Here is a 13,405-nt window from a genome sequence, read left to right as displayed (position 1 = left end):
CTGAACAGTGGTTTCAGAACAATGGTTCTGTCACAGGTGCTGCCACAGGGGCCACATCTGATGGGCACGGTTAGGCCACACCTGTCATTGGGACAGCACAACTTCAGCAAAGCTGATTAATTGCTTTCACTATTAAAAACTAAAGAAGGTAGCTGCAACCAAGTTTTGTGCAATGCTGTTTCCTAATGCTCTTGTCCAAGCTGTGAGAAAGCCAATTTGCACATCAGACTTGACGAGTTTGAATTTCCTGCTTCAATTTCCCAAGAGTGTCCCAATCTCCAGGCCACAGGCGACGTGCCTTTCACCAGCAGCCCTTATCGAGCTGGGTGACACAGCTTCCACAAGAAAGGATAAACAAACAGGAACCAAACCAACCCTCTGGTGAAGAGAGATTGGGAATGGGATGTTGGGAAACCAAAGTTGAAGAGGAGTTGTTGGATAACATGAATAGTTTGGGGAGATGAAGCAAAATGTGGAATAAACTTCTTAGAGAGTGAATCCTCAGGCTCTAGAGTTAAGTTCATTCTTGTTTATTCTTTCCAATTAATAAACAGTTTCTGAAGTCAGGAATTAAATGTGAGTGGTTATTTTTTCCTATGCAGGTCACAGACTGTGTATTCTAAAGCCTTAGGGTGCACTGAGTAAAACTGACCTTGAGATGTATATTAACATGAAACTTATCTCTTGAACTCTCTTTTGGAAAGAGAAACTTCATGCATTTGTTTCATCCATACCACGACTTTGCAGAGGGAGAATTTGTTGCGTTCACAGTTTTGGTGTAAAGGCACTGTTCCCAAATTACACCTTATGAGCTGGAAAGGCTTCATTTTACTGACTTTTTGGGGTTTAAATCTTGGCACTAATGATTTGTGTACTGGGGAATACGAGCATGCTCAAGAGGAAGGCACATACAGAACACAATATTCTGCTGGTGTCCAAGCCTTGCTTCTAGTCCTGAAACTGTCAAGTCCAGGTGTATTTCTCACCATCTGCAGTTACATTTATACCTGGAAAGACATCTGTAAGCAACATAATCACGGCACAGAGTGCAGAGACCTAAGGCTCAACCAAGGGGCTGCTGAAAAAGTCACTGAGCAACCAAGCGTAGCAGTGGGTACTTTCATCTGCTGGAGAAAGGATGAGCAGGAGGAACAAATCACTGGTGCTTCAGACTGCACTGCTCCTAGTTGTGCTAGACTCAAAGATGTCACTGTGTGCCAGCGTACAACAGCAGTCAAGCAAGTCCCATCCCAAAAAGCAACCTGGCTTTGAGCTGGAGGTGAGGAGCCCAGACAGCCACAAAGAAGGGAGCTACTGCAAATAGATTTGCTGCACAGTTCATAGACTCTAGTGCTAAACTGCTCTGATATTCATCTCTGCAAAAAGCACATAGGTTAACCTCATTTAAAACCCCTGTAAGATTTAATTCACAGCTTTGGTTGTCCCTGGGATGCTGGATAAATATTCTGTTTGGCCTTTGTGAATGAGATACGTTAGGAAATACATTAAGATCATGCTGATCCGAAAATTGAGAGTTCCTACCGATGCTTGTAACTGCCTAGAAATGACTTGCATGCTATTAGCTATTGCCTTGCACTACCAGAAATTAATCTTCTAAGTGCTACGTATCATGTGTGGTTACAAAGTGCTGGCTGAGCTCTGCAGTGTGACAGCAACGCCTTGGATTGGACTGGGCAGGGTTTGGAAAACAAGAACCAGAACGAAAGGTAGTGGTGGTAGGGGGGCAGTGGGACTGGATGATCTCAGAGGTCTTTTCCAACCAGACGATTTAATCATTCTCTGTACCTCTTCACACAAAACTGTCATGCATCATTTGCTCTCAGTCTCCACAGCATGTCTCAAATCCAATGTTAAGAAAAATCAACCCAATTCTGTTGGCTTCAGCAGAGCAAATCTGCATCTGATAATGCTCTTACCACTCCAATGTCCTTCAGAACTGATGCTGTCAGATATTCACAGGGTTAAATATTACCAATGGAATCACCTCTGCTTTTTACCAGCAGTGATTTTTTTTTTTCTGGCCTGTGTGTCAGCTGCTCCATTATTATTCTTATTTTAGCAATAATAAAACATATTTGAATGCTCTAGAGAAGAGATCATAGCACATACAAAAACCAACATTCAATAATATCCTTGCTTTAAAAAGATCCCATTCTAAGCTGAAAGATCAAGAATAGGGTAAATACATTCTTGATAGAGGTGTATGTGTATAGATACATAAGCAAACAAGTAATTCGTATGACCAGCACCAAATACAAGGTGAGGAGGAACATCTGCAATGCTGAAACCTAGATTTCACCAGGGGTCTGAGAAAGAAGGATGTGGTGGCACAATAAATAAGAAATCAAAAGCTCTGAAGGTGATTACTAAGAAATCCTGTCCCACTTGAACTCAGAAATAAGACAGGCTTGACTGTATTCAAGCAATAGGGAGAGATGTAATAAGTTTTATCTCCTTGTAACACTGATGATATGTCAAGAACATACGGTAATGGGCACAGAACCAAAACATGTTAGCTGTAAATATGAAAAACTGCTTATGCAAGCCTCCCTCATGACTAATTGTTACTGTCTATTTAATTGTATGGTTTGATTGCCACATGCTTTCACCTTCCTATTGGGATTTTTAAAAGCTGGATGATGGGATTCTAAGGGAATTGCCAAACCTGTGCCTTTACCTTCAGAAATACTGCAAAAGTCAGAGGGGGAAGGAGCTGCTTCTTCCATTTGACTCCTAACAGTGCAGCAAGATGGCACTTCTCTTCACCATTTTTCTTGTTTTGACTCTAGTTGTGGCAATGGGATTCTACTACGAACACCCCACAGCAAACATCCCACCTGGATTCAGCGAGCGCAAAAAGCTTTATGCTTTTCACTACATCATGAACTTTGGTTTCGGTCTGGTAAGTACACTTTGCTTAAAGCTACCTTTTAAATTTGATTGCTGATAGAGGGATAAGGGATCGGTGAAATGTTTTGGAATCGATATATATCAAGTACAGAGCTGGATTTATTTGGTGATGGGAGCACTCTCGTGGATACCTGTGGTTCAACCCCACTGCTTGCCGTGCAGCACTAAAGCAAGCAATACAAAAAAATAAACTGCAGACAGCATAATACCTCATTTTTCCCGATGGCTTAAGTTCTAGCTTTTAAATTGTGCAGCCTCAAACAGCTGCTGCACGATATATGTTAAACTTCTGCTTTGCATAAGAGAGAATGCAAGGCTGCACTGAGCTCAGCTCTCTCCTACAAATGCATGACTTCTGAGCCATCTGAAGGGCAGCTGCTACATTCATCACTTTTCTCCTTCGCAGTGTCTGTGTGATTTCCTATTCTGAGTTTAAAAAACACTTCTATGATGGCTAAGTCAAGCTTCTTTTAGCCTTTTAAATGACAAAAGGAAAACATTCACTTTCTTTGGGTTGTGCATGACATTTCACTGAAATTCCATGTTCTGCTGTTATTATCTTGTTCTTTTTCCCTGCTACACTGCTTATTAAGCTTTCTTTGAAGTCAGCCAGTAAGTTCCTGAGAATGTGACTCAGTGTGAGTCCTGAGGGGTGCCTCACCCAGCCCTCAATGCTGCTGTGATACAAAGCAGTGCAAGAAAACAGGACAGGAGTTGAAGTCACACAAAGTTTTCTTACACCTACTGCACTAGAGGTGGAACTCCACGTTTTCCAAACGCTGTGTGCACACTCTTTTTCCATCTAAGTTTGTTCTTTGTGCAATTGGTATGCAGCAGGCCAAACTGCAGAATTTAGAAGCTCACTGGTAACTCTAACCCTAACCCTAATGCAGTTCTCAGCTTCTGATTTTATCATCTTGTATCCTCACTGCTGGTCAGTGAGAGGCCAAGGAAAACCAGGAACAGAGAGGTAAGACGATTAATGTGTAGTTAAAAGTATAAATGCAAGAAAGTTTGAGTCATAAAGTCATAGAATCATTAAGGTTGGAAAGACCTCTAAGATCACCAAGTCCAACCAGCAGCCCATCCCCACCACTGACCAGTCACAATGCGACGTCTACTCAGTAGGAGCTCTGGTTGTTGCTGTTCAAAGTAACCAGGTCCTCTCCAGGAATGGCCACCAAAACTGCAGGGAAAATTAAAGTTTGCTATGGTAGATCTAGACAAAAAATGCATGTGAAGTCACTGGAGACAAAACAGCTTGATGTAACTGTGCACAATCTAATAAGTTGTCTGAGGAACTATCTGTATTCACCTCTGAGGTTATACTTAAATAAGGAATGTCTTAATCAAATTTCTTCATTGAAAAATCTACCCATTCTTTATTTTTCAGTATTGGTTTAGAATTTGGTCTATAAGAAGAAAAACAGACAGATTTTAGAGGTAGCCAGAGGACAAACTCCATCTGGGAAATTGAGTTGCAAACAATGAGATGCAAACATGGAGGGGCTGATTACATTACACTACCTACTGTGTTAATAGCTCTGTAACTTCTTGGAATCAATTTCTTTTAGTAATGACTGAGGCAGAAGGGCTGGCACAGCATGCAACACATGTAACTTCTGTCTGTGTACCTGTGTGAGGAGAAGAAAGGGCTCTAACACTGCAGTCAGCACAGCCATCGCCTGCCTCCCTCAGGCAGCACCTCCTGCATGCTGCTGCAGGTCTGCTCCTCTGCCCAGGCATGTGTCTGCACTCCCACTTCTAACCAGCTAGGGTTCCTCTCTGCCTTTCACACTGCGTTCCTCTTGGAGCACAGCACTGCATGGTGAATGACCGCTGGTGGGCACTCCATGCACTGATGGCAGAGGCTGAGCTGAAAAATGGACTTGAAAGCAAAAATGCCAACGCTGCTGATTCTTACGGAGCTTCTGTTTGCTGTGCAATTTAAAACAACTCCACCGGATAAAAATGTTGTTTGCATACTACCAGAAATAACTATGAAGATTACATGTCCTGACCAATAACTGATGTTCTTCATCATGGAGTGGAATGCAGACACCCAGGGTCAGGCCGGAGGGGCTGTGAGCACTGATGAAGCTGTGGGTGTCCCTGCTCAGTGCAGGGGTGAGACCTGATGGCCTTTAGGGTCCCCTCCAGCTCAAATGCCCTGTTATATGTGATAACTGTACTTTGTTGCAGTTATCCTCAGCAGATACTCAGAGCTAACAGTGAGGTGAATGAGAGCAATATAAACAAATGCCAATCTCTATGAAAGCTGATCAGTCAAAGTACCACGGGTTTAACAGTTGCTTGTCAGGCTGTCAGCATTAAGCACAGCAGCTGATGTGGACTCTTCTGCTCTTTTTTGTATTTCCAAGACAACATACAAACAATGCAGTTAATTACAGGTGCAACCCTCACTGTTACAAAAGCACTAGTGTGAGGAAACAATACCAGAGGGGAGTGAAGGATTAAAGAAACAATTATTTTCCCATGGTTATCACGCAGGAGATCAGTAGAAGTAACTAAAATGGGAATAAAGTCAGACCACAGAAAGATCCTTCTTGCACAGGGGGATCAGCTCCTGAAATGGCACAAAATGAGATACCTACACCAACCTTCACAGGACACATTGCTGAACTACTGAGGCCTTTAAATGCGAGATGAAAGACTCTCACAATGGGATCTGAAGACACAAGCTGTATATAGAATTCTCTTTGAAATACACATGTAGGAATAACGGCAACCCAACAAACCATCCAGTCTAACTGTGTTTGGGTACGAAGCACTGCAGTATGTGGAGATGGCGGCAAGGATCAGAAGTAGCCTTGTTCAGGAGCTGGCTGTGGAAGATGCTATGAAAAAACGTTCTTTTAAGGGCTGCTTTAAAGCCTAACAAGTGGAAGTATTGGCTAGTGATAGGACAATGGGAATGGTCTTAAACTGAGACAGGGGAGGTTTAGGTTGGATATTAGGAGGATGTTTTTCACCCAGATGGTGAGGCACTGCAACAGGTTGCCCAAGGAGGCTGTGGATGCCCCATCCCTGCAGGCATTCAAGGCCAGGCTGGATGTGGCTCTGGGCAGCCTGGGCTGCTGGTTGGTGACCTGCACACAGCAGGGGGTTGGAACTGGATGAGCACTGTGCTCCTTTGCAACCCAGGCCATTCTGTGATTCTATGATTCTATGAAGTATTTGACACTTCTGTCTCCTATTAATAGCCTATATATAGATTTATTCCATTAATAGAGACTAAGCCAGGATTTCACCACTGAAGAATGAGATAATTTGTAAAACATCACTCTGTCACCCAACATTTCTAACATTTGAGCTAATTTGTGTTTCCTTTTCCTTTGTTAACAGGCAATATTACTGGAAAAACTTGGTATCATGTCAGAAGTCAGTTTACTCAGAGCTATAATGGATGGAATACCACCACTAAAAGATAAACGTCTTATTATCAAGGACTTAATCTTTGAAAAGGTTAAAGTAAGACTGTACCAGCCAAAAACATCAACCAGTGGCCAAAGGAGAGGAGTCCTGTACTTCCATGGCGGGGTTGGACGGTTTGGAAGCATTCGTAAGTCATGTAAACACTGTAACTAAACATGCTATGTGGTTACTGAGCTGATGGGGCATTTATCAAACGATGAGAAGAGGGAGGAGGCTAAGTATGAGAAATCAAAAAAGTTGTGTCAGGACACAGGACAATTTCATTTTGAGTAGCAGGCATTCTGTTACATTATCTTTATACAGGTTGTGCACCTCCAACTCCTCTGATCGCTTCTCTTCTCCTTATGCTTATGAGAAAAGTTGAGAAGTTCATAAGAACTTTTTTACACAGATGTAATAAGGCTGTGAGCAATGTTCAGATTAGATCACACCAGCTGTGGGAGATTTACAGTGAAGCTATAACAGCAGAACAGAGAGAAAGTCTTGAGAATATTTTCTTCTGACTTACTTTAAAGCAACTTACAATTCCACTGAAATATATTTTTATCATTATTATTTTCTTTAAACAGGGGCCTATGAAAGAACATGTCGCATTCTTGCTAGGAAAACCAATTCAGTGGTTGTGTCTGTTGGGTAAGTAGGGTAAATCCAAGCACACCGTCCTCCTGTCTCCCCCTGGGTTCCTAGTTCTTTAATGCATTAGTTCCTGCAACCCACACTCCCTGCAAACCACATAGAGCACTTGTATTTAATGATCACACGTGTTTCACTAGCACTAATGACTCTTAGAAAGAATTAGTTCACTAATCCCCACTTGCTAATTTCCAAATAAAATCCATCGGAATAATTTGTAGCTACCATTGGATGTGGATGGTTTTATTTATTTCCTAAAGCCATGCACAGAACTTAAAACCAACATTGTGTAATTAACTCTGCTGGAAGCATGGCTGCCCAGACAGCTGAACTCATTTCCTCAGTCACCTAAAACATAATAACTAAAGATATGTTTTCCAAAGAGAGGATAATGCACTGAGCTCCCTCAAGCACTAAAAGCAGTAAATAAAGATGGCTCTGAAAGTAATGTCTCCTATTTATTTCCATGGTAACTACGAGAGATACAAAGAGCACAGTAACATGATTTGATAGAGCAAATTCTCAGCTACAGAACGCTATTTTTCAGCGTAGTCATCACCATGAGCTACGCATTCATCTGCAATGAACCAAAGCCTGCGTGCTGTGCTCATCAAAATCTGCACCAGTGGAGACAACCACTGCTGCAGAAATGCACCCCCACCCTCACTGCCTCACATCTGCTGTTCCATCTCCATAAACGTACAGCAAGCGTCAATGAATGCCAGTGGAATGTCATTTTTCTGAATGGAGGAATTAAACACCACCCCTTTGATCCATGTGCACTTCCATGTCAGACACCACTCTGTCAGACTGCCCCTCTGCTGCCATCTGTCACACAGCAACAAAACGTACTGGCATATTGGTGGGAAGGTTCAACCTCTATTGCCACCCACCAACATCTGCATCCAATGCCATGGGCCAACATCATAAAATAGGAGGCATTCCTTTTGGAGCAGCCCTCGTACACTGCAAGCAATAATTACTATAATTTCTGTTGTTGTAATTATAGTTTGAGGATATTTTCCCATCTTCACAATGAAATATATGAATGCACAACTGAAAAGACAGCGCGGGTCCACTCAGTAGATATGGCCATGCTGAAACCCTTCTGTTCCCACATAGGTACCGCCTGGCTCCTGAGTTCCCATATCCAACCCAATTCCAGGACTGTCTGACTGCCACCATTCACTTCATGAAGACAGCACAAGATTATGGAGTGGATCCTGCCCGCATCATTGTCTGTGGAGATAGCAGTGGAGGGACACTGACTGCTGCTGTTGCCCAAGCGCTGGTGAACAGAAAAGATGTCCCAAAGCTGAGAGCACAAATCTTAATATACCCTTTTCTCCAGGCCGCAGACTTTAATTTGCCTTCTTATCAGCAGAATGCCAAAATTCCTGTTTTGATAAGGGAACGAACCCTCGTTCTTGGTTTGAAGTATCTCAATAAAGACTTGTCTGCTGTAAATGTATTACTTGAAGGTTCCCATATTTCACAAAAGCGAAGACAGAAGTATCAGAAATGGCTGAGTGCTGATAATATCCCTCATGAGTTTAAAATGAGAGGCTACACACCTCCAGGACCACCAGCACCGTACTCAGAAGAAATCTACAAGCTGGCCAAGCCTTTTCTTGAGCCTTTGTTTTCACCACTGCTGTGTGAAGACAGTGTCATTGCCCAGCTTCCTGAGACCTTCATTCTGACCTGCGAATACGACGTGCTCAGAGATGATGGACTGCTATACAAGAAACGATTAGAGGATCATGGTATAAAAGTGACCTTGTGCCATCTGGAAGAGGGGTTCCATGGAACAATATTCTTGGCTGCTTATAGTAAGGTGGCAACATTCCAATCTGGAATTAAAGGCCTGGAAAAGATAACAAAATTTCTAAGATTGATGTAAACCTCCATTATTTGCTTTCACTTCCTGATTTCTATCTCTCTCTCCCTGCAAAGATTTTTTTAAAAAATACTCTCAGTTTTCCTTTGGTTAAAACATCTTCTGAAATTTCTGCATTGGCTCTGCCTGGTTTTTACCCATGAAATTGATTTTGTGAGAGTTTTCACTTCATTTTCACTGATGATTGAAGGAAGACAACATCATCTGATTTTGTCTACCACCACTTCACAGTTTTCTCCTCTATTCGTAAGAGGTCTGGTACCCATGACTAATGTTTCACAGTGCAGTTTGGCTTAATAAAGTTCTGGTAATAGTAATAAATAAATTGAGATTTGAGGACAACTTGAGGGAAGTAACGGAGGATGGATCTACAAATTAAGTGCACAACAAGATGGTCCATGACATATCTGATGAAAGCTGAGTTTGAGACAAGCTTGAAGAAAACTGAATAAAGCAGAAAAGGTGTGGGCACAGACATAAGAGAATGAAGTCTCAGCTTTGCAACCATCCTTCAGTTTTGGGCTCCCCAGTTCAAGAGAAACCTAGGCTTACTGGAAAGAATTCATCATACATCAAGATGACCAAGGGCCAGGAGCATCCCTGCCATGACAGGAGAGAGGGCTGGGAATGTTCAGCCCAGAGCTGAGGAGGCTCTGGGGGATCTTTTCCATGTGTTTAAGGATCTGAAGGGTGAGTGCAGAGAGAAGGGAGCCCAGGCTCTTGTCAGCAGTGCTGGTGCCAGGACAAGACGCAATGGGCACAAACTGAGAGAGGGTCCATGTACATATCAGGCAGTACTTCTGTGCTGTGTGGGTGATGGAGCACCAGTACAGGCATCAGAGAGGCTGTGGGTTCTCCTCCTTGGGGATCTAAACCCACCTGGAAGTGGTGTTGGTGCTGTGGGTGTGCAACCAGAGAGACCCAGAGGTGCCTCCATCCCCAAACAGCCAGGGACTCTGGGATGCTGTGAAGTGGAAAGACAGGAGGTCTGGAAATAATAAGAACTATAGATGCTAAAGAAATAAGGGTTAATGCAACATCTATTTAAGAATGCATATGCACTTCCTTATACAGGTACAGAAAAATGTGAATGCACAGTAAGATCAGTCTCTGCACAGCCTGAAGCAGAAAGCACTTTCCCACAGAAGGATGATGAGCAGTGCCATGGCAGAGAAATGAGAATGAGGGAGAAGGAAAAATAAAAATGCAAAAAAAAAATCAAAGTTCACACTGGTCATAAATGGTTTACAACAAACTGAGAACAGGGATGAAGTGGAACAAAAACAAAATAGAAGACTGTAACAGAGATGTCAAGAGGAGGAGAAATGTCACCATTTCGTACCTGTTGGACAAGTCATGTTCTAAAGTGGGGCTTTCCTCCTCACTTGGCATATAAATGCTCCCCTGCAGTAGGCTTTGAAGGTATCATATGAAACTTTATATTGAACCATCACAAATTATTCTTGATCAGTACAAACAAAGCTACTTCTCCACACGAGCTCGTCCTAAGCTTCTTTAATGTACAAAAGCAGAGAAATCCTCAGACTGAGTGCTGTAGGTCTCTTTTTGGGAAACATGATTAAGAAATTAGGTGAAATTTCATTAATGCAATCAAAAAAAAAAAAAAAATAACAAAACAAAACAAAAAAAACCCCACATGGAGATAGAGCATATAGCAAAGTTCATTTCCTTGAGAAAGGAGACTAATAAGCCTACAGCTTTCAAAGGAAAAGAGTAGCTGACAGGCAGATAATCCGTAGTAAGCAAAATATGTATGATTTACTTCATTAAACGTCCTGCTGTAGAAAGAGAGACATCCTAGGCTGGAAAAGACCTCCAAGTTCATCCAGTCCAACTGTCCACCTACAACCAATATTTCCCCACCGATCCCTCAGTGCAGCATCTCAATGCTTCTTGAACACCTCCAGGGACGGTGACTCCATCGCCTCCCTGGGCAGCCCATCCCAGTGCCATTAAATCTGGGATTCCCAGCTGTCAGTAAAATCAGTTAGAATGCTGAGGTTACATGAAGAAGAGAATGAGTTTATTGTGCATGATTAAAAATGATGATAAACTGTGAGCTTAAAAATCCCCTAGCAAACAGGACAAGCAAGTTTCTGATCAGAGTATTCTTGTTCAGTTTTTAGATACAGTTTATTCCTCGATGCCCAGTTAAGACAAATAACTGCACGTAACATTTTACATCTACTTGCATTGTGATAAAAGCAATCTGGCATTTAACTTAGGTCTTTGCTGAGGATTCACGTCGATAATGAATTCCTGAGATGGAAGACAAATTCTCAAATAAAAATGTCACTTGTAAACAGACTTGTACTCAACTGTCTCATTTCTTACTCTGATATTGGACATCTGACATCATTGTATATATTTTCTACCCACCACTGCCTTTTTAAACTATAATCAAAAGCAAAGAATGCTGCAGACAATGATGTAAGGAAAGTCTTCAGCTAGAAGATACAATGGAAGGATGTTCTCCAATGCTTGGCATGGTGACCTTGTTTATATTCAGCAAACTGGAAAATGGAGCCTGCAAGAACATGTGAATGCCCTTTAGTTACACTCATGAAGAATAATAGAAAAATAAAAAAAAAAAGAGGAAAATGTACAAGGCTATTCCACATGGCCTTTCAGAATGAATAAAACTTGAATAATCAAAATAGCAAAAAGTCCACAATTCTTTCCTGATTTTGAGGCAGACACATCAGTTTGTATGGACTTTTGAATGCTGACTACTTTGCACATGGGGAACCAGTGCCACTAAATTTGAGATTTCCTTCCTCCATCCACAGGGGTGGCAGGTTGTGCATAAAGTGACAGAAGAGCACACTGACACTAACATACAGAAGACATGAGAATGAAACATAAGGTTAGCAACTGTCAAATATCCCATGGGTTAAAAAAAACCCACAAAGAGGACATGCTGAAGATACTACAGACCTTTCCTTTAATGACTGGACTAATAATTAAATAACAGATAATTTCAAACTTTCAGTACTCAAGGTAAAATCTCAGCACTAAGCTTCTTTTAGCAATGAGACCCTTTTTTTAGGCAAAGTATCTTACACACTAATTAGCCAGTGCTTCATGCTCTTTACAGATACGGGCTCATGATTGGGTCAAAGTTTCACTTAATACTCCAAAGATCATCTTCTCACTGTAAAGGAACTTTATACCGATATGTATTAATTATTCCAGTATACAGTTGATTTTTCAATGCTATCTGAATAACCTGACAGACAACTTTGTGCTCTGGGATCAAAATATGAGCCTCCAAAAGATGTTTCAATTGGTCAGTGAGTGGTTTAGACACTCCAAGGCTGTGCATAGATCTACCCTAGCTGCAGTACCTGACATTTTCCTTTGCTCAGCCTCAAGCAATTGCTGATTGTCCAGTGCTCCCAGTAATAACTCTTGGATCTGGCCACAGAAAGTTAAGGTTGGCTGCAGTTTTGGTATCTGTATTCAAACTAAGCACTTAAAAAGGACTCATCTTGGTTTGGTGACCTGGAGCAGTTATTTGGACTCCATTCAGGTGGAGAGGAGATTCACCCATTTCGAGGAACAGAACATCTCACTGCTGAGGCACTGAGGTCCAAGAACTCACCCACATTCCAAAGCACTGCATTAACAAAGGCCTTCTGGAGAGTCATCATTTAAAAAATGTACCTGAACTGAACGACATCAGATCTGAGTTTTTCATCACTGAATGTAATACACAACATTTGTTATCACTTCCACTTGGAATTTTTGTCACAGTTCAGCTATTTACAGCAGAATTTGTTAGCAGAAGTTGAACCTGGAGGCCATTTGGAAGGGCTGGGACCCTTCAAAGTGCACCAGGGGAGCTTCCAGGTTGGATATTGGGGAAAATTTATTCTCAGGAAGAGCAGCAATGTGTTGGTACAGCTCCCAGGGAGGAGGAAGAGTCACCATCCCCAGAGGTGCTCCGTGTGGAGATGTGGCACTGAGGATGTGGGCAATGCGTACAGCAGGGTGGGTTGGAGGTGGACCTGGTGATCTCAAAGGATTTTTTCTAGTCTTAACGAGTCTGTGATTCTGTGATACCTCAAAGCAGACTCAAGAAGAAAGAAAGGTTAAATCAGGATTTATGGCAGACTGCACAGATGGTGGCTTTCAGTCATGAATAAGAGCGTGTACAAGGAGTGGCTACTAATTTGGGTGAGGAGGTGGAGATAACAACAAGGGAGGACACCGAAAGATGGGTAGGAGGCAGATACATTGCACATTAACAAACAGTACAACTTAGCATGCAGTAAGCTATAATTTCTAAAGACTACTGTGTTCCTGTGAAGGACACACTACATCCTTCTCAGACATCACAAGAGTAAGGCTCACCAGGTGTGAAGAGGTCTGGGCTGTTTTCAGTCATTCCCTTGCACGCGTACAGAAATGGGAGCAGTAAGATTCCTACCTGCTCTACTTGGTAAAACTGAAGTCAGCTAC

The 13,405-nt window shown here is 42.1% G+C and overlaps 2 protein-coding genes across 5 annotated transcripts in view; one reads left to right on the top strand and one right to left on the bottom strand.

Annotated features, from left to right (window-relative positions):
- LRRC38 (leucine rich repeat containing 38) overlaps window positions 1–13,405 on the bottom strand; it is a 175,152-nt gene that overhangs the window by 55,948 nt on the left and 105,799 nt on the right. For 2 of the 4 annotated variants that reach the window (XR_007380872.1, XR_007380874.1), the window contains 2 exons: window positions 10,263–10,482; window positions 8,810–8,887 (listed from right to left, as the gene is read on the bottom strand). The exons of 1 other annotated variant lie outside the window; for it this stretch is intronic. The gene's annotated coding sequence lies outside the window, so the exon portion shown is untranslated. Of the gene's footprint in view, window positions 1–8,809; window positions 8,888–10,198; window positions 10,483–13,405 lie in introns of those variants that run through there. One more of the 4 variants, XR_007380876.1, reaches the window with a different exon arrangement.
- LOC125703529 (arylacetamide deacetylase-like 4) lies at window positions 2,522–8,923 on the top strand. The gene is made up of 4 exons (XM_048968122.1): window positions 2,522–2,923; window positions 6,298–6,514; window positions 6,957–7,020; window positions 8,143–8,923. The coding sequence occupies exons 1-4, from the start codon at window positions 2,771–2,773 to the stop codon at window positions 8,921–8,923; spliced, it is 1,215 nt and encodes a 404-aa protein (XP_048824079.1). The 5' UTR covers window positions 2,522–2,770.

Source organism: Lagopus muta, chromosome 21 (genome assembly GCF_023343835.1).
Source record: "Lagopus muta isolate bLagMut1 chromosome 21, bLagMut1 primary, whole genome shotgun sequence".
Taxonomy (NCBI): Eukaryota; Metazoa; Chordata; class Aves; order Galliformes; family Phasianidae; genus Lagopus; species Lagopus muta.
This window is presented reverse-complemented; position numbering and strand designations above follow the sequence as displayed.